Source organism: Boleophthalmus pectinirostris, unplaced genomic scaffold (assembly GCF_026225935.1).
Source record: "Boleophthalmus pectinirostris isolate CB_2022bp ecotype Guang Dong unplaced genomic scaffold, ASM2622593v1 HiC_scaffold_9, whole genome shotgun sequence".
NCBI classification, from domain to species: domain Eukaryota; kingdom Metazoa; phylum Chordata; class Actinopteri; order Gobiiformes; family Gobiidae; genus Boleophthalmus; species Boleophthalmus pectinirostris.
The window spans coordinates 20,524,097-20,546,200 of NW_026571541.1; the positions used below are offsets into that span (position 1 = coordinate 20,524,097).

Sequence of the window (22,104 nt, forward strand, 5' to 3'; positions counted from 1 at the left end):
TCAGTATCAATGCTTGTGAATTGTTTAGTATTGATCAGTATCTGGGTCTACTTTTGACAAAAATATAGGTAATAGGCCTGTCACAGTAATATATTGACTTCTTGTTCAGTAATAAAAGATGTAACAGTATCTTTTGGAGTTCAATATTTATCATGTAATCCAACAAGATTTGAGCCATAGAAGGTCGAGTGACTTCTGTGGCTAATTATTGGTTAATATTTTTATCTCAGGATAGTTCTGCAGTATAGCACTGTTTTAATAACAGGCATATATGGTACAGCAAATTTGTCTCTGAAAATGTGTATTTGATTTGTATGAATTTAAGGTGTGGAGTTTTTGTCGTTCTCAAGGCTAATACACACTATTACATACTGAAAATAACTACTTTAATGGGCAATGTAAATAGAAATAGACGGGCTGATATTTGGACTTTTTAGTGTATCAGCTATTGACCTTAAATCTTCAGTGCAGGGATTTGCTGCCTAAAAAATTCACACAGAGCTTTATATTAACAATTCAGACAAGACATGATGATACACAGCTGTCTTAAAGGTTTGTGGTAAAAAGGGCTAAGGGAGGCTTTGTAGTAAATTTAAATTACATTATTTGTGAAAGTAATCAAAAGCAGAGCTTATCGGCCATCATTTGCTCTGAATTCCAAACAATTGGTATCTGCATCGGCAATGGAAAAAAAAAACATAAACATCAATCTCTAAATGTCCATTATTAGCTAGCAGGTAAATTAGTATTTGTCAGGTATAGTTTAGTGGTCAGACAACCTTCTAGTTCATCATGCAGGACTTAGTATTTATTAATTTACTCTTACAGCAAATCTCCAACACACATTCTTTTCATAATGGAGAGTGGGTTATTATACGTATGTCCAGATGATAAGTGAGGAATAAGAGAGTTTAGAGAACATTCCTTTCTCACTCCCACTCTCTCCCATCCTCTCTCCCTCTCTCCCCCTCTTCCTCTCTCTCTGTCTCTCTCTGTCTCTCTCCCCCTCTCTCCCTGCTGCCACCCCACCCCCAGTTTCCTTCCTGTGCTTTTTTTAGACTCTATTGGATGTTTTTTTCCCACATCCGGCAACAACGGCAACAGTCTTTTTATGCAATAATCTGACAACACAGTGGTTGTTGTGTGGCCCTGAGACACTTAAGCACTGGCCACATGTGACTGTTGTGTGTATGTAGTGTCATTTCCCTGTGGCATTGGGCACCACTTCACAGACCCTAACACAAGTGTTTTGGGCAAGGGATTCATTTTGTAGTTGAATTATTGACAAATATTTTGACTTGAGGCTTAGGCTTGTGTTGCCCTAGTCTTGCTTTGTTTGTAGTTGGTTTGTCAAGATTTTGAATAAATGAATTGGGTAGACCATGATCCTTTTCCAAATGTTATTGCCAAAAATATCAGATTTATTAGTTTGAACAATTTTCAGTTTTGTTGCAATACTGAAGAATGATGCTGGTAACCACTTTGAGTACCAATGGTGATTTAAAAAAAAACAAAAAAAACTTTTTAGAATGTAACTTTTAACACAAAATAATATTAGTTTCATTAATAATACCATACCATCTCAGTAGTTCTGGTATTTATGTTTATGTTTATGTGGTTTTTTTTCAGTGTTGTACTTGAATTAATTAATTTGTTAATTAATTAATTTATTTATTTATTAGTACTCAAGCATTTCAAGGTAAATTTGTTGAACATTGTCATCTCATTAAAGCTTTTAGACATGTTAAAACTTACCACCTCAAAAACATACCTAGAGTTGTGTTTCATTCATGTTTGATTAACCCTTTATGATCAGTCTGTCTACATCTCCAAAGCCCAAAATGCTTTGTTTCACATTGTGATGCCATGGAGTGGTAGTTTTCAGGTGCATAGCCTTTTATTGTTTTGTTTTGTGTTTTTTGTTCAGTAGAGATTAGCAATTCCAGGGCTGAAATTATCCAGATGTTTAAGATGAAGTTGTATGGAGTTTAAAAACATAGTGGAGCATTTCCTGTATTACCACTTGACCTCACAAAGTGGAACAGAGTGTTTTCAGTTTGAGACAAGATCTCAGACTAAATATGTAGGGTTTATGTGCTGAATGTGTGAATAAAACAAAAAAAAACTCCTGGTTTGTTTTTGATGAGGAAACGACATTATAACATAGATCAGAAAATAACGTGATATGGGCCCTTTTAAAAAAAAGGTTGTTTTTCCTCTGCTTTGAATGAAATTACATTATGGGAAAGTTGTTTTTCCACCTAGTCCAGATCAACTGAGCTTACATGTCTCTCTCACCAGCTGTGGCATGTAAAGAGTCATAAAGCAGTGGTTCACACAGAGAGCTGGTGCAAGCACAAACCTGTCCAGACACAACCTTGAACTCTCTGTGCCACTGCAGAGACTGTCCAGAGATACAGGTCCACCTGAGGCAGGCCCAGTGCCAGTCAGCAGCTCCCACTGCAGGGTCTCATACATATGCTATTGGGCGCAGGGCTGTTTTCTAAATGGAACTCAGGCGGCCTTGTCTTCTGATGCAATTGCAATTTCAAAAGCAGTATGGGGTTGCATAATTTCTTTACCTATTTTATGCTGTCTGAAGCACATTACTGTAGCTATAGAAGTTAGAGGACACACTTGAACAGTAAGGTCAATTAGCTGCAGAGCTTATGTAGATAAATACATATAGGCCTACATAATTGGATGAGAATAATGTTATTAACAATGACTGTAAGTGCTGTGACAATGTGCTGTAATTAGTCAATCATCTTGTGAATTTAAACAGAAGTTATTTTGTAAAATCTATATTTTGATCTTTCTACCATGTTATAATCTTTTTCCCTTCCTCAAAAACATGTCTAAAGAGGTTTTAGATGGCATTCATGCATGTTTTGGTAATTTAGCAAAATCTCTTGGGCCCTGTTCAAACCCTCTTTACGATTAGCTGTAAAATTCTGTGCAATGCTCAGCCCAGAAGTCTACCTCATCCACGCTCCCACGTGACCATTCTGCATTAATATACAAAAATATGATACAAAACTGTACACAACAACTTGACAAACCTGATGCAATGTGCAATGGAAGTGAACCTTATAGAACATGTTAATACGTTATTTCCAATGAATGAATGAACATTTTCAAAACAATAAAAACATATGGTGATTTACATTTGTTTTGTGTTAGCAGTTAATACCCATAGAAGTAAAGATTATTCAGCACTATACACATAGCGCTACAATAGCCACTAATAGTATGCTTCCGCCAGTAGGAGGACAAATATTCCTACCACTTGCACAAGTACTATTAGATGCTTTTTAACTTCTTGGGTTCTTTTTAAAGACAATACAGTAAAGTGTATTTACCTTGTTGACATTTTTCGGCTGCTAGCTACCAGCCGTCTTCAGAGCTGTCAGCTGTTGGTGGTGACGTGCCTTATATCAGCTGTTGTTACTTCCTGTAGGTGTGGTCAGCCTGATTGACCTGGCAGGTCACTCAGACTGACCACACCTCCCATCACCCGGTGCCTTCTGGAGGAGGGTTTCCCAAGAAGAAAAATAACCTAAGAAGTTAAAGTACATAAAAAGACAAAATGAACATCTTTGGTTTACTATTAGATGTGCCTACAAACATTTCTATCATTGTCAATAAATCAGTCTATCAATCAATGTAATTTTTTATCCTCAAGGAGGAATTTAAATATGAAATGTGAAATCACAAAATTACCGTTCAAATAAATAAAAGTAAATCTCTGAAACATATGGTTACATCACATCAACAGATCACTACAATCGTTTCCCAGAGACCGTACAGTGTGTGTTTATTAACTTGGTTCATCATGTTATGTGGAGTCCTTCTGGGAAATGTCTCTGCGCTGATACATTTTGGAGGCTACATACTTGTGTGCAGTAGGGTCCAGAGCTCCACCCCCAGAAACAGTTTCCTTGGCTGGATCAGTGCAGTGTTTTGTGGCCCTCTCCTTATTTGGAACGTCAGCACTGATACGAGTGGGAGTCGAGCTAAACGTCCCACTCAGTTCTTTCTGTTTTTCTTTTTTTTTTTGCTGCAGAAGTGCCTTTTGAAAACCACAGTGCAGATTACTGTGACTGTCCATCCGCCCTAATGCACAAGTGTGTAATTTAACCAAAGCCTCTATGCTTACTGTGCTTTGAAAGACTACATGTGCTTCTTCTCTAGATTTGTTAAGACATACAGTACTAAAGCACCATTAGCAAATGATAGTTTTCCCATGGGAACCTAGACTACTCTTGTAACCACTCTTGAGAATGACATTGTACTACAGAAACACTCGCTGTACTCAATCCTAATCCTCCTACCATTACTTGTTCCACTTTCATACTCATAATCAACTGACTATTGCTCTTAGGTAATGGGTCCATACTGACAAGGTCTGGAAAAATATCAGTTCTCATGCACGAAATAATTGCTGTTTTAAATAAAACATTATAATTGTAAAATATTCTTATGTTTTTGGTTTGCACATATATTTAATTTTTAGATCCATTGTGGAGCAAAGATAATTCTTTATAGTTATAGAGTTCCAATGCATTTTATTACAAAAGTCATTGGTATTGGAATCAGATCAATATCCTTGCCATATTTTATTTGGTATAAGAACTAGTGACACCTGCCTCAACTGCTCTTCATTACAGTTCAACATACTTCATAAAAAAGTTGTTTCATAATCCTGGTTATGGGAAGGTTTTAGAGAAAAGTGTTGCATCTCTGCTGCATGTGTTTTTCCGTCCCATTCAAAGCCTTTATTAGGAGGAGTTTTGGCAAAACGAGGCACAGACACTGTTAGGTTTGGAGTAGCACAGCTGTACACCGCAGCACAGCCAGATGTTGTCGATGGTCAGAGAGTGTATGCAGGAAGCGGCTCTGCGTGCCATAGGAACTGTCTTTGAAAACAGGAAGGCAACTTGTTCCCTGCTTATGGGCCTTTTCCTGTGGCATGACCGGAGGCAGCCTGTGTGCAATGCTTGCTGGGAAAAAGGTATTTGTGGCTGTGTGGCGATGGTCTTTTAAAGGGACAAACAAGGTTTGGCTCCTTTAAAGAAGTTGTTTTTAGAGAAGAACACTCTCACACTGGTGTCCCAGCATGTTTCAACTACACTTACATAACAGAAAACTGGTCAAAATTTCCAAATTTGATGCTACTTTTCGCCAACTCAGAACCAAAATGTTAAATGTGTTAAAAGTGAAACTTTCTTTTAAATGAAGTGTGTTTCAACACATTCTGGCAATATGATACTTTGCATTATTATTTATGGATTTATGTATTATTTGCTTCATAATACCAGAATGTAAAACCACCCCATGATGTTTTATTTTACTAAAATAACAAAATTACAGTGTCTGTGTTTGAGGATTTATCTTTTTGTGAATACAATAGTTTTTGGCTAAAATGGGGCCCATGGTTGCATCTTGGGCTAACCAGTCAAAATAGTCATTTCCACATGAATAGATTGGAAAAACTGAGTTCCAAACCAACATTTCTTGTTCTTTAGTATTGGAGACCTTGCTAAAAACAAGTCAAATGAAGCCCAACTGTTTTGAGATGAGACCTTTAAAATGAATGGTTAGTCAGTAATTAGAGTGACACTAGGATGTACAGAGAGGTTTGCCAAGGTGTCAGTCTTCTTGTCACTCCAAAGCTGTGGAGAAGCCCTCTACAGTGATGAGAGTGCCTGTGTGTTGTGAAGCCCTCATTCTCTTGACCCTCTTGGCCTCTGCTGTTGTCCTCTGTCAGTATGACTCTTTGACGGTGCTTGTTTTAAATTATTGACTGAGCACAGTTTGAACAGGGCGACCGTGTGGCCCTCCTCCTCTGTGATGGCTCTGCTCAGACTGACATGTAGATGAGAGGTGACAGCAGTGTCAGGAGCTCCCAGAGTCACATGACCAGGGGCTGATGTCTTCTGACGCCTGTCACTGCCATGTGGGTGACCTGACCAGTGCAAGATTTGGCAGGGATAATGCAGTCACACACATGTTGGATTTACATACTTTTTGGAGACATTACATCAACTATAATTAATTTTCTGGAGACTGATCCTTAACCATATAGTCAACACTTTCATAACCATAATCTAATGCCTAACCTTAACCCAGTTCAACCAATATCTAATAACTTTAAAGCACAGTACATGTGCAGTACAAGTGCATAGAATTTTGGTCGTTTTTTTATGGCACTGAAGCATGTGCATCATTACTGTGAGCAAGCTTGCATCTTAGTAAACTTGACTCTTATTTGGCTTGAAGGGTCTCTTCTTGCGTGTTTCCACTGAATTGTTCCTTTGGCTATAATCTTACCTAAACCTTTGTTTCACAGTATGGTTTTAACTTCCTATTTTCATGGAATCATGCCGGTAACGTGCCACCTCCAGAAAGTGACATGTTGCTTTAAATCATCTAATAATAAAGGTTTTAATTCATAGAGACCTCATTTTTTGGGGATATAGAGATTTTAGTTCCCACAGTGTGATACATACCTGCTTACATACACTTGGGTTCTTATGTTTTGTGTTGGGGTGTTGCATTGCAAACTCAAACCAATACATTACATATGCATTATCTCTAACCTGACTAAACCCAAACTGAACCTCTATATTTGAAAAACCTGAGAGGTGCATGTTGTATAGCCCTGTAATGGTCAATAGCCTGTCCCCATATTACTCGTTAAACGCGCACACATACACATTCTCTTCTCCGTCCTGCGCACACAGATGTCGGCTTGTATTGCAGCCTGTAAACCTGAGGCTGGGGAAGCACAGCTGTGTCATACACCTGGCGGCATTTACACCCCAGATGAACAAAATAACAGAGGGGCCTTCACAGTCCTGTAAGTCATAAAGACACAATGTAGAGAACTGTTTGTGTCAATGCTTTGTGGATCAAACCTTCTCGCTCAATATAAGAGGGTTGTTAGGGTAAACCACTATTACACTGCAGCCAAAGTACACATCAGTTTAACATGTAATGCAATGGACTGGTAAAATCTAAACTCTGCTCCTTTTGATGTAATTTCTTTATTATTTGACTATTATTAACAATGTGGTTTAAAGTGTCTGGTAAAAAGGTTAAGGTTAGGGTTTAGGTTAAGTTTAGGCAAGCATTTTACTAAAACACAGTTAAAATCTATATGTTGAAGATTTTAGCAAAAACATTTCACACTCGTTTTTTTCAATTTGCTCATTTTTTAGGTTTAAAATTTTACTTCCATGTTGAAAATTGTAACATCACGCTTTTGAGCTCCATAACTGTTACCTAGCAGAACCCGTCTAATGTACACAGAAATAATTATTTGGCAAAAACCAATATAAGAAAACACCTTTATTTTGTGGTTCAGTTTAACTGTCAAAAAAACGTTTCTTGTGTAAACTTTTGGATAAAGAATTCTTTCTATTGTGACATCATTAATATGTTTAGAACTCGCTACTCTCTACTCTCTACTACTACCATCAAATTAAGTCCAGATTTGACAATAAAAATCAGTCATATGCACTTTAAGGTTCAGATTAGTTTCCAGGAAATCAATACAAGTCAATGCAATGTCCCCAATAAATACAGAAACCCACCTAACTTGTCTTCGGTAGTCATTTATAGCTATTAGACATTATCAATATTAATAATAAATATTTACCAGTTATAAATACAAACTTCTACATATAAACCTTAAATACACTGACTGCTCACAGGCTAGTGTTGGTTGCTTTTATTCATAGGTACTTTTATAAAATTACACTTTTCCATTCTGTAGTGTATTCCAGTGTGAAGCCTGGTTTTAATCTGTGAAATCTGATAATGGAGAGATATTTTTGAGTGTTACCACTATAACTCTTAGCTTTTTATCTCCATATCACGTTTGCCTGTCAACTGTAGGCACTAAGCTAGTAACAGTTCAGCGTGTGCCCTCAGTAAACATAATGGATAATTTCTCTTCAAAGCTGCTTTTATAATCTCCTGCGTTCCCCACAGGCCGTCACAAAGCTGCGGCGCTCCTGTTTTTCTTGCTGCCGTAGCTCCTCGTCCTTCTCTCCTGCTGCTCTCCTGAGGGCAGCTCCATCTAATACAACTGTGTCAGGAAGTGAGGGGATGTAAAGTGCTGAGGAGCCAAAAGTAGCCCACCTCTGCAGCGCATGCACCGTCCCAACTGGCAGCAGCCTGATTAGGGAAGTGCATGTGAACCTGGCCTAACCTCTTGCTGAAACAATGAGCGGCCAGAGCACTGTATGGGAATCTCTGTTTGAAGGCACGAGCAACTTCAAACTCTAGACTGTATAAAGAAGAGGAGCGCATAGTGTTTGGCTCCAGTCACATTAAGATCAACAAGGCTAGCAGTTATGGAGCAAATTTGGAGAATTTGGGGTTCAATGTTAGGAATAGGAATTTATTAACAGACAAAATAACAAACAGGACCATGTAGCACAGGTTAATACGAACATTTTACGACCAAAATAACAAGGTTCACAGCAGTCTATGGGAGAGACAATTTTGCAATTTAAAGTCAACTGGAAACAAAGTCAGTGGAGCTGGAAGGGTCCCCATGTACACTTCCTATTTGGAACAGCTAGCAGGTTAGCTATGTTTATTTATATATACAGTCTATGCTTCAAACTATAGGGTATTGCAGGAAGGAGTAACTAACTATGACCATAATGTTCAGTTGTTTCAGAGTGATGAAAGATTTGCACTATTGTCATGGGGACAAGACAACAGATAAATACTGTTACAATTTTGCCAATCAGGCATAACAACATGACAGTAATAGTTCCTGGCACATTTTGTAGTTGTGATAATCGCCAACAAAGATAACTGCAATTATGTGACCAGAATGTGCAGAAAAAAGAGCTTACCCATCATGTTCCTTTCAATTTGTTTTTACTTATAACAAGATTTAAACAGGGGACCTATTCATTCTAAGAAATTGTTTATAGCTTTTTAACTTAAGCACACAGTATAAAGGACATATAGTCATTTGAGTACATGTCCATAACATTTAGAATTTCATATTTAATAATTATGATATTAATGTTTGTAATGATTTTGGCTATGATAATTATGACAAAAAATTACAATATATATAATGAATGAACAGAAGTTTTAAAAGGATAAATGCTACAGTGTTAAATTACAGTAAGTAATTTTTTACAGTATGCAAATAAAGGGTAAATTATGTCTTCCTGAATGTCCATATAAACCAGTTTATTTTGGTAGAGACAAAAGGACACAAAAGCCTCCAGTTTCAGGCAGTCTGTTGTAATTATAATAAGCCAATTCACTCTTGCTTTCTCCAACCAATGTTTTTCCATGACAGTTAATTAGTGGCATTTGTCTGAAAGCTTTAGTTTTTTATCTGGCAACAAACAAGTTGAAATCCCACTTTTAATACAGTAAGCAGACCCTCAAAGCACAAACTAAATATTATGGCTCTCAATAGGAACAACAGATCTATTTTGAGTCTTTTCCTTATTCATTTCTTAAGTTTTTTAACTACTACATTCTGTGGCTTTAAAATAATGGCAAATGGAGTATTAAACAAAATTGTTAGTAGATTAAGTAGAGTTTTTTTTTTGTTTTTTTTTTTACCTAAATGTGGGAATAATGCTACCACTACAACTAATACAACTTCAGCTGATACATGAAATTGTACTCTTTCTGATGTTGGAACTAGAGTATCTTGCCCTTAGCCTGTTTTAATCTGGCCCCTGCATGTTTTTGAAAATAATATATTTGACAGAAATTATTTTATTTTTACGCTTATGATCGCTTTGGTCCAGCCCTCCACCATAATGCTCGTTTTGAATCTGGCTCTCAAGAAACAAATTAACCACCCCTAAACCAGAGGGTGGTTCAGTCCCCATTGTGTCATTAGGCAAGACATTTTAGCTGTTTTATCTCCATTATCTGTGTAGGGGGTGATCTATATTTTTACTTTACCTCTGGTGTAGGAGCCATATACATTAAAGGACTCAAGATGTTTTCTGATCTGTTATAATGTTTTTTCAGTGTTATTTCATTCACACATTTAAAACACAAATCCTGCATATTTAGGCTGAGTTCTCTCAGACCGAAAACACTTTGTTCCACCTTGTCATGTGGTAATACATTTAAACACAATTTAAAACTCTGTACACCTTCACCAGAATCATTTATCATCCCTGGAATCATCATTTATACCGAACTAAAGGTAAAAGGTTGCTGTTCACTTACCACTACTTGACATCAAAAGGTGGAACAGAGCATTTTGAGCTTTGGAGTTGTAGACAGTCAAATATTAAAGGGTCACTCAAACATATGTGAATGAAATAAAACACAACTCCAGGTATGTTTTTGAGGAGGTAACAACATACTAACATGCCTTAACACACACTTGAGTCAATTTTGTGTAATGTAGGACCTTTAAAGTTTGGAATGTCAATCTTTAAATACATACAAAACATACACACTGCCTAGACCCTATAGCCTTCAGTGCACAGTGTGACTGACAGGTGGCACCACTGGGGGGTAACTGCTGCCTTTGCACTGAGCTCCACCCCGAGCTCCATCCACACAGCTCAACATCAGCCTCATGTTCAGTCTGACACAAACTCACAACATCCGCCTGTGCTGTCAGCACCAAGGTCAGAGCACTCCACTGTCAAGGCCTGTCAATACACAGCTCATTGCAGATCCATGTAATCCATCATTCACGCTGCTCAGGTGCGGATGTCAAATAGGTACAATCATTATGAAAGCAGTAGTAATCGAGGTATAGATTTTCATCAGGAGAACCAGTCAAAGGCCTGGTGAAAACTTTTGTCTTACTTCTAAGCATACAGTGGATTGGACCATATGGCCTAATATTAATTTATTCATAATCCCTAATATTAAAATGAAATGATTTTGGTATGTGGAGGAAGATGAAATAAAGAAGAAATGACCACCCAAATTACATATAAACTCATTGATGGTGTATGGTGTGCAGGTTTGAAAAAATTAAATTCAAATCATATCACTTATATAAAGCCTTACAATTGAGCCCTTTTGCAACATTGACTAGGCCTGTCACAATAACACATTTTGAAGTGTCACTGACAGAATAACCCAAGAGCAGATTTTGCAATAGATAATTAGAAGGGTGAAACACTGTACTTAGTTCTTAGTTTGCATCTGTTATTAATTCAACCTTCTACATCTTAAATCTTATTGTATAGCCAACAAAATGACCAAAAATGTAGTGCAAAGACATGGTTCACACGATAAATACTGACCCCCATATGACTATTTCTCCAGCTTTTATATATTGAACGATGAGTCGATATAGTAATTATGGTGCCAGGCCTAACATTGACTGCTGTATACAGTACATAATCTTAACAGGCTCTGTTTCTAAAGCATACATCTGCAGCAGGAGTCACTTTCAAAGCGATTCAGAGCTTCTGAGCTCATTAAATGTTAATCAGAAAAATCTATTTTCAGATCACTTCTGTCAAGAGAGTTTGGGGCCTGAGAGGAGGACAGTCCTGTACCGGGGAGGGGGAGATTAGTTTTTTGGACACAAGACATCATGTTTTTCAACACTCATCTTGAACTATTAACAATTGCTACTGTCCATTTTTAGCTTACGGTCTTACTGCAACATCTGATATATTATTCATTATTTTTTCATAGTGACCTAAACTACTCTACTTCACATTAGAAATAAATAAGCAGACAGCAACCAAAAAGTATTATGGTCTTTACTACAGCATCTGTATGAAGAGGAAATGGGTAGATTGAGCAACATAGTCCATGCAGATACCAGTGGTCTAAAAAGGCGTGTTGATCCTGGTTACATGTACGACTAATAAATTGTTGAAAGTGTTGAAATTCCTCCCTGAACGTGAATGAGTTAACATACCAGTGAGCCACATTAGCGAGGCACTTTCCCATGGCCAATATTTATTCTGTTACTCACACAAGAAGGTGCAAGCCCGAACCTGTTCATGTTTGTAAATGCGTTGAGCGGAGGAATCATTATGGCTGTAAAATAGTTTAACTTCTAATCTTTTAAGTCAGATGAGAAACAATATTTTAGCTACTTCATTTTGAAATAACAGCACTTTGTATTTATTGCTGTTAAAACATACATTTGTACATTTTAAACCTTGAGTTATGGGTATGTGTATATTCTGTGAATGCACATTTTAGTTATGTTGCCATTCGGCTATAGGATATATGGATATATGGAATAATCTAATGCAATAGTTGCCACTTCCAGCAACTAGAAATAGCTCACTTTTTCCCCACAGTGAGAAACCACAACATAGGCCTTTACTGATAGTGGTATGATAAGATCAGTTATATTTCCATGCTGGGAAGATATTTAAATAGACAGCCAAACAGGTATTTTCTGTCTGTGCAGCAATGTCCTAGATATAGAACCAAGATCAGGATAACATCTTAAAGGCACAACACATATAATCTTTAGTGGGATGGAACTAATGAGAAAAGTGTTTATGTTTGCTTTATTTATGGTCTGTTTCTTTAGTTATGATTTAGCTCCTACTTTTGCCTTTGAAAGAGACATGGGACACAACAAAGAGTAGTCAGATTTAGACTCCAACAGCATGTTAAGCAAAATCTTATCCACAAAGGAAAAAGACAGCTATCTAATGAAGCACAATGGAGCAAACTATAATGTATGCAAATGAAGCAAATAGACAAAGAGCTTATTCTTCTGGGGACTCGGCTCGGTACATCCACATAACCTGCTTTCTACACACTGATGAACTATGGCTATAATACTAAAACAATTCCCCCCCGTATGTACTTCCTACTGGTTGATTTGTGCCACATTAAAAGCTCTCGGGGCAGAGTGAGCGCTGTAAAATCCGCACTCCAGCTCTACATGATGAAAACAGTGTTATTAAAAGCAGTTGGTCTAGTGCACGACGTGTACGAGCCCCGAGCAAATTGTGAAATTGGATTAGATTACATGGTAATACTCAGAGCTGGATGTAGAGTTTAATGCACTATCCCCAGAACTATCATCACAATTTGAGCAGGCTCACAAGATGCCTTTGAAGTAACTGCTGTCGTTACAAAACCACTGTTGTTGTATCTAAGTGGTCTATTGAAATGTAAACTCCAGATGTTAGTCTTTTTGGTGTATTGTGTTTTCATACTCTAATGAAATGTGTTTCTGTGTTACAGCTCGGAACGCTGCGGAGGAAAATTGAGGGCCATGCATCAGTACAGACCCCCAAGCAGAATGGTCTGTCGTGTGGCTTCTCTGCTGGGGACTACAAGAGGATGCGTCTGGACTCTGGTCTGGGCCAAGGGCTGTGTAACATGAACCAGCCTGTGCCAGGGCCCTCTGTGGGCATGCAGAGGATGATGCCCCATGGAATTGGCTCTGACATCTTCAACATGACTTTGAAAGAGATGAAAAAGGAGCCCATGGAGAGCCCGTCCTGTGGCCAGTCCCACACTGATATGATGTTTGATTTTAAGGATTTTAAAGATTTTAAAGATGAAGGAGCCAGTAACATTGACCCCGAGCTGCAGGACCTGTTTGATGAGCTGACTAAATCTGTGCCTCCGCTCAACGACCTGGAGTTTGAGAAGATGCTGAAACAGGACGACACGTTTGGTCTGGATTTAGGTCGGCCCAGCTCAGCAGGGGCAGCTGGCTCTGTGTGCTCCCCCATGGACAGGCCCATAAAGATGGAGCACTCTCCGGATTTCGGCCATGTTCACAGTGGCACTCCTCAGCTGCGGCCTGCCTCAGCAGGCCCCTCTTTCACTCTGAGCGGCACCTCTCCTAACGGGACCTCTCAAAAAAGCAGCTCTCAGGTGGGACCACCCAGAGCCCTGCCGTGCTGGCCGGAGATATCGCATGCAGAGCAGCTCAAGCAGATGGCAGCGAACCAGCAACAGCCTGGCTCTCTGCTCCATCACCAGACTCCAGGAGCAGGCATGCCCTGGGCCTCAGCGGTGAGCTCCTCCAGCTCCTCCTTCACACAGGACAAGCTCTCCAGCCCTCTCAGCTCCCAAAGGAATGGTCTACAGAATAAAAACCTCAACAACTGCCTCTTCAAGTCCAATGGACACACAGGCCCCCACCCACCTGATATGAAGATGCTCAACATGAAGCCAGCACTGCATTTCAGCCCCAAAGCAGGTCCTCAGTCTATATCCCTGACCAAGACTCCTCCACAGCCTCAACAGCAGCAACAGCAGCAACAGCAGCAGCAGAGGCAACCCCATTCTCCCAACCAGAGCCAGCCCCACAACCCTCTACACTTCCAGGACCACATCACAGGGACCCTCTGTCTGCCCAACAAATCCTCACCACCACTGGGAGGAGGACTAGCATTCAAACCATCCCAGCCACGACAGGTAAGGACACCACACATTTGGATACTTTTACTTTTGTATGACTTTTAAACATATTCTTTTCCATATTTATTGAAACATTAACTGAATTGGATTACAGTACATAGACTAAGGATCAGTATCTGAATAGCAATAAAAACATTTCTTTTTTATACAATAGAATTCAGAAAATGTCCAACTTTATCCTATTTTCGTGCTTGTTATTTTTCTCAATGCCTGCTCAAATTTGTGTCTACTTTTGATACTTTAGTCAACCTGGATAAAATTAAACAGCCGAAACTAGTAAAACATATATCTCTGTTGTAATGATTAGAATCCAACACAATCAGTCAATATTATTATGTAAGTTTCAAGAGTTTATACAGTCCAGTTCAGCCCATACCTGTTCATCACAATCTTAGCATTCCTTATCACTTTCTTTTTCCCCTTGCGGGTGCCAACCTACTGTCTAAAATCCATAACAATGCATTTCTGTTTATTTGTTTGGGACTTGATTTGCGATTGTTCTTGCCGCTGTCTGCCTGTGACTCTGCTGAATATGTATTTCCCCTGAAAGTGTTTTGACAATGACATAGATTGCCAGAGCATGGTGGATTAACATGCAGGACTTTTAATTTCCTTGCTTGTCAGGGTGGCTCGCCGTCACTGCACAGATATGCACAGCGGGATTTGCTAATTGGAGGTTGTTAGCTACAAGGGACAAGTGGTGGAAAATGACAGTAATCTGCTTAGCCTTGTGCCGGAAGGTTGAATCACTGATTTGTTATGATTGGGGGAGATTTAAACGTTGGCTCTTCTCATTTTCTGCTGCGTCTGTGGCTGTCTTTGTCGAGATTGATAATTCATTCTTCTAAATACTCTCAAATAGATCAAGATAAAATTGATTGGCACAGTGCTGGAGATGTCCAATTCCCCCCCCCGTTTGATTTTGTTCAGACTGTGCTGGTACAAATACTTTATATATTAATAATTATCTTTCATACAATTTGTGGAGTTTAAATGTAATTTATTGCCTGTATTTTATATTTTAGGAGTATTTTTGTGCAGTTAAGTTACTTTTTATGTTATATATGGAGCAACAAAGTGAGATTTTGTTATGCCAGTGTTTAGTTTATGCTTTTTTTAGACTAATGGGGAGAATTTTAGACCATGGGGGTCACTATAGCTTCTTCTATTTATGCGAAATTCTGTACATGGGTATTAGTTTAGGATTGTAACAACAGTAGCTAATTACAACATTATTAAACAGTACAAAACATTAACATTCATTGTCTAGTCACAAGGGGTGAACGCAGATGTTTTTTCTTTGCCACTTTACATCTGAATAAAGGAAGGGCATCTGATCTATAACCAAACATTAACATTATAAAACTTATATTTCTTCCAGTGGCTGTGAGCTAAAGCCTTGTTGGTATATGGAAAATTGTCAGTTTAATTAGCATTCAATCATGCTAAGAGCCAAGGTTGCTCTAAAATACATAATTTATGTAAAGTGAGTGCTTGGTACACCAGAGGACACGGACGCAGAGTGAAGACATGATGTGGTCGGTGGGTAGTGCACATTCAAGGGCAGCATTTGTAGTTTCATGTCTTGTCAAAACAGCTCTGTGTACAACATCTGTTCAAACACTGAGGTTAGACAACAACAGAACCTTTACTGAATCATTACAATTAGCAAATAGTGGTATAGATGTTATTTAGCATTTGTTTATTAATCTAATGCATTAAATGCTGTCTGAAATACAACTACCACCACATATATAAAGTATATGTATGTGCTTATTTTGTAATTGACTAAAATCTGTATGCAGATAGATATAATAAAGGCTGTTTTTTATGTAGCTCAATGTTGAAATGTCCAGTAGATTTTCAGTCTTATGTTACCAAGCATTGAAAATATCCATATAAAAATGAGGTGAAGAAAGTTATTTGGCAGCAGTTTCATCATCCAAAGCTTGGCTCTGACTAAAGCACCCATTTGCATGCTCTGGAGAATCTTCTGTGCTATATTATATTTTATGCAGTATACAACTTTAAAGAACACTGGCAGCTTCAGCTAAAAGACTGTGTGAATTGAATGTTGATGTCTAAACTTGTAGATGAATCTGTGGTGCCTTGCTCTGACTCCGGGTTCGCTGTAGACCAGGGCTGAGTCTAGCGCTCGTGCTGCCAGTGCTGTGAAGGGATCGCTTGTTTCCTGGGAAAGGCAGCGAGGGCCAAGTCCAGATGCCGATGGAATCCCGCGGGACAGTGTCCTAGTGCAGCCTGGAGGAAGTGCAGTGTGAGAGCCCGGCCTGGATCACTGTCAGCTGCCTGCTCCGCTGCACCATGGAGCCCAAATCACTCCTTCTGAGGCCCACATGTGGTATTCATTTACAACAAGCTTGAGAAGAATGAGAGCGAAAACATGGAAAACAGTTTCATGACACATTGGGATGAGGAGGGGATTACACAGGCGAACATGCTCAAACACCATCTATGGATTTTTCTTATAACACTGTAGACTTAAATGACTTGAGTTCTGTATGTGTGTCTAGTTTGGAGAGATTTCTGAGTGGTTTTGACGAAGTTCATATGTTTTACTTTCACTTATTCCCAGGAATTTAAAAAATGAGAAATTGAATTTTCTTTTTGAAAATTTGTAAGTTAGGAGTTTCCCAAGTTTATGGATTTCGCTGTCAAATCCTCCTAACTTGTATAACCCATTTGGAGCCTGCAGTGCATTCCCATTTCTAGTTTTCTGGCAGATAGTTTGATTTTGAAATAGGAAAAATAAATAAAACATGAAAATAAAAAAAATCCTAATTAAAGAAGAAAACTAGTCAAAATAACATTAACATTACGCTTTGGTGTTGACAAGACAGACTATCTCATTAAAATCTATGATACATGACTATGTACTGAGCAAACCAGAGCTGTACCAGTCTTGCTAATTGCACAGCGAGTGAGAGTTTTGTGGGGAAACAGGAGAAGCCATGTTTGAGTCCCGGTGTAACCTCAGGGCTGGGGCTGGTTTGTGTGGGCTGAACTCAAAGGTGAATATTAGCTCATGTCAAATTCCTGTAGTGACGTTCAGCTTTTCCTCTTCTTTAATCTGCTCTTGTTAGTGCTGCTCATTTCACTGTCATTCATCACCTCTGACACACAAATATACAACTCAGTTTTTCCCTTTGATGGACCACAGAGTCACCACCCTGAGATTCCTCTTGGACTAAAACTGTCGTCTTAAGTGATAGCTTCTGCTAAACGCGCAGTTAGATATGTAATCCAGTTTGCCATGGGAAAAATGTAATGTCAACACAATGACTGACACTGTATACACAGGCTGTGTTGACTTGAAACTGGTGTATGTTAACTCCTTTTGTTAAAAATTGTGGTGTATTCAGGGTACTTGTGCCTGCAGGAAAAAAAGGAGCAAAAAACTGTTAACCTACATTCTCGAGTCAAATAAAAGAGCTAATTTATACTTTCAGAATGTTCTTTTTAAGTTAGAAGCAAGGGTCCTTTTGTGTATGCATAGTCTTCTTGCCAAACTGTATCTTGGATCAGTATGTTCAGAGCTTAACAAATGAAGATGTAGTCACAGAGTCTGCGCGTAACTTGCCATCGGGACACATTTCCTGCTGTCTCAGAGATTCTTTCCACTCTCTTTAGACACAATTATCAAGGGAGCACAGGCCTTGAGAGGGGCTCGCACTCCCCCTTCTCTCCCAGTCCTATTTTATCTGCAGTGGGAGTAGCCTTGACCACATTCTCTAGGTTGAATAGCCTCTTTCAAAAACAGCACCCTGTACAAGGACACCATCTAGTGGAAAAGTCTCTGTATTGCATTATCTTGGAATTCCCCCAGGATGTAAATAAGGTTTATAATTAGTTGGATTTCTCACAGTAAAATTGTATCAGAAAACTGCAGACAGCATAATTGTAGAATAATTTATTGAACTGTAGTATTGATTTAAAGGTCCTATATTATAAAAATTTACTCTTGCATTGGTTCATTCACACATTACTGTGTCTACATCGCCAAAGCTCAAAAAGCTCTGTTCCACCTTGTGATGTCAAGTAGTGGTACTTGTCAGATTAACAGCTACCACACAACTAGTTCAGTAAAGATGGTCAATTACAGGACTCAAATTATCCAAATTATTCTAATGAAGGTGTATTACACATGGTGTATTACCACATATCATCACAAGGTGGAACAGAGTTTTCTGTTTGAGACGAGTTTGAGAGAAAATACCGTAATATGTGCCCTTTAAACACTTTCTAATTTGTAAATTTATCTTGCATTATTAAAATACTATCAGGTTAAAAGATATGAGTATGTCTTTTTCATAATGTTAATATAACAATGTTTTTGTGTCTTGTCAGGCTGGACCTCCCTGTCCAAAGCTACATGTGAATGGGAGTTTAGGAGTCATGGGAAGTCTGACACAGCCTCGGCCTCCAGTCCCCAACAGCCAACAGAAAGGACCTGTCAAGACCCAGGCAATGCAGAGACCACTCCCTCCACAACAGCATGCCATTTCCACGGTGAGTAGTTGTCCTCTTCATGTTTTCAATGATCATACTTCTATTACTGGTAGGTTCAGCTCAAAACAGACATCCTCATCTTCATTGATCATTTAGAACTTGACCCATACACAAAGATGGGAGTGTTATGAGCTCTATATATATGTTTGCCAAAAACTGCATCCAAAAGTTGTTCAAATTTTAAAAAGTAAAACAAATACAAACAAATGTACTACTAGCTACTATTTTTCATCCATCTATATATTAGTCATTTTGGAACAAATACAAAAAGTGGTTAGAAATACACACATTTTCAACAGCAGAGTAGATTTTTATAGCAGTTTTGAAGATTTTTTAATTCTAAATTTACCCTGTGTGAGAAATGTTAGACTTTTGCACCATCGCAGATTTGAGTACTACTGCTGTACTACAGAGAGAAGAACCACGATGTTCAAGAATATTTTACTTCAGTTTTTCCAAGGTCAAGGTTATGCATTTACAACATCGCTGAACACTGAAAGTGCTGTACAGTACAAATATATACTTACAAAAAAACAAAAAACAACAAACCAAAACAAAAAAAACAGTTTAATTTAAGTGAAACATGAAGTATATTGAACCTCTCATATGCTTTATTATAAGACTATACTGTAGCTATATTTGTTTTATATTACTATTTTTCCTTTCTTTTTAAATTATAGGAAAAAGATGCACATGAACAGTTCAGCCGTCACCTCACGAGACCTCCTCCTGAGTACAAACAGCCCAGGAGTATGGTGGGACTTCACAGAGGAAACCTCTTCACAGGTACAACACAGTTTCTAAGAAAATACTGACGATGACAACACACAGGTTAATCTCAAACTCACTCATCATTGTTTATCTTGTATCCAGGTCCACCCTCCACGCAACAAACCAGCAATGGCCCTGGTAGTGATCTGCAGTCCATGTCCTGTCAAATCACCAGCACTCCAAAGATGAGCCCCTCGCCATCAGATGACCGATTCGGCAGCTGTCTCCCCAACTCATGTCTTAACCAGTTTCAGCCTAACAACAACCAAAATAAGCCTCACTTTTTGGGAATGAATTCACAAGGGAATTCTTTTGGACTGAATAATGTACAGCATGGGAGACCTGAGCTACATTCAGTGCAGGGTGGTTTAATGCCCAATGTAAACATTGGGTGGGGGTCTGCTAATAAACAAGTGACTTCTGGGATGAGACGACTCCCTAACCCAAACCATACACCAATGGAGATGCCAAGTCTCCCATACCAACAGAGGCATTTGGGACCTCCGAATCAGGTAGCACCAGATCTGGGAATGCTGAGACACAACCCTGCTTTAAGGGACACTAACCCAAGGCAGAACCAGCCGATTCTGAACCAGTCCACTCCACTCAACCAGGCATCTCCAGAGCAAAGGGTACCAGCAGGTGGATTTGGAGAGCCAGGCTCCAGCTCTAGTAGCTTTCAGAGTAGCCGTGGAAACCAGTTAACCTTTGATTTCTTACCTGAAGGCGACAATACCGTCCCAGGCATCAACACAGATTCGGACTTCATAGACTCCCTCCTTAAATCTGGGTCAGGCAATGATGACTGGATGAAAGATATAAACCTGGACGAGATTTTGGGAAGTCATTCATAATATTGGTTTCTGATTTCAATGAGAATATAACAGAGTGACATGTGTATTATAATCTGATCTGGTTTGTATATTCCAATCTTGTGAAATGTATGTGTTCTGTCCAGTCTCCTGTTTAATTATTTAGAGGCATATATGTCCCCCCCAAAATGTATTGTTATTTTTTAATATAGTCTAACTATTCAACTTCTTAATGTAATTAAATTAGGTGGAAAGCAACACTGTGAAATCATATTAGGTTGTAATGCTGGCGATTTGTTGTCTTCTCACCGTTATTTGGCCTTGTATTTACATATAGGGTTATTTTGCTAATACAAGCACAATAATGTCTGATGTACGATGTCCTAATGCTTTACATCTGTACTAAATTTGATACAAAAATGTACATCTTTCCCTGTACTATTTAATAATTGTGTAGATAATAAAACTGATTTGAACACATCTCTTTATTTTTGCCCAAATATTCCTACCAATCCATGTAGTTATAAGGAATAGTATATAGTTAAGAATTTGAAAACTGAAACCAAACCTAAAGCCATAATGTAATAGCCATGAATCACGTCAGATGTTTCCTAGTGAGACTGGTGGTACATATGCAATGATGTTATTTTGGCATCCAAAATGCCCAACAAACCACTTCCTGTGCAGCTCAGAGCATGTTGTGTGTAACTTTCCACAGCAGGCATCTGGGACTCCTCTCCTTTGTTTGGGAGACCACCAGGATTTCCTCTTGGAGATGATAACGTGGACATCCTGCCCAGGCACATGCCCTTCTGGGACCAGTTCACTAATCTAAAAGCAATGCCTTTAAACCAAGTCTTCTTGTTTATTCCTGTATTGAAGTAAATGCTAGCAAAACCAGGTAACCAATTTATTTATTTTAATTACCCATAGTCCCAATCATTGGTTTTGGGAGAGGCCCACAAGGGACACTAATGTGCATGTTGTAATGCATGCAAACTCCACACTGACCCTTGAACCGGAATTGAGTCTGGGATCATCTTACTGTGAGGCGGGGCAGTTTAAGAGTGCACTACCAAGCCATCCGCATCTGTGCTGAATGGTCTTTAAAGGGGACCCATGTTAATGTTGAACAAAACTGGTTTATGTGAAATATATAATCCACTTGATCATTTTACTAAAATTAACAGAATATTTAGTAAGAAAACACATGTATAAATCTTACCACAAAGTATATACTTTATTTCAGGCCAATTATCATATAAAGATATTGTAACAGAATTTATTGTTCTAAAACATGCACAAATCTATGAAAAGAACAGATCATTACCGAATATAAATTCATTTCATGTGCATTTAGAAATCTCTAAACACAAAAGCCATTACCTTGTGATTAGTCCTACTGCTAATAACAGTCAACAACTAATATACTCTGACAATAACACACTAAATAAGCAAAAAATCAGGCTCGTGACAGAAAGCGTCAGCACTTACAAATGCAGTACAAGCCAAGTGTAGTGTATCATAAACTGTAGTTACATTGTTCTTTAGAACACTGTTTAACCATCCTAAACCACACAATGGTATAACTGATAAAATACAATTT

General features: G+C 38.5%; 1 protein-coding gene across 2 annotated transcripts in view; it reads left to right on the top strand.

The window, feature by feature from the left end:
• zmp:0000001236 (mastermind-like protein 2) overlaps nucleotides 1-20,964 on the top strand; it is a 34,100-nt gene extending 13,136 nt beyond the window's left edge. For both annotated transcript variants that reach the window (XM_020928591.2, XM_055147719.1), the window contains 4 exons: nucleotides 13,198-14,385; nucleotides 18,754-18,915; nucleotides 19,596-19,701; nucleotides 19,789-20,964. In XM_020928591.2, the coding sequence (XP_020784250.1) occupies nucleotides 13,198-14,385; nucleotides 18,754-18,915; nucleotides 19,596-19,701; nucleotides 19,789-20,540 (2,208 nt within the window). In that variant the 3' untranslated portion in view covers nucleotides 20,541-20,964. The remainder of the gene's footprint in view (nucleotides 1-13,197; nucleotides 14,386-18,753; nucleotides 18,916-19,595; nucleotides 19,702-19,788) is intronic.
• Nucleotides 20,965-22,104: the final 1,140 nt, after the last annotated feature.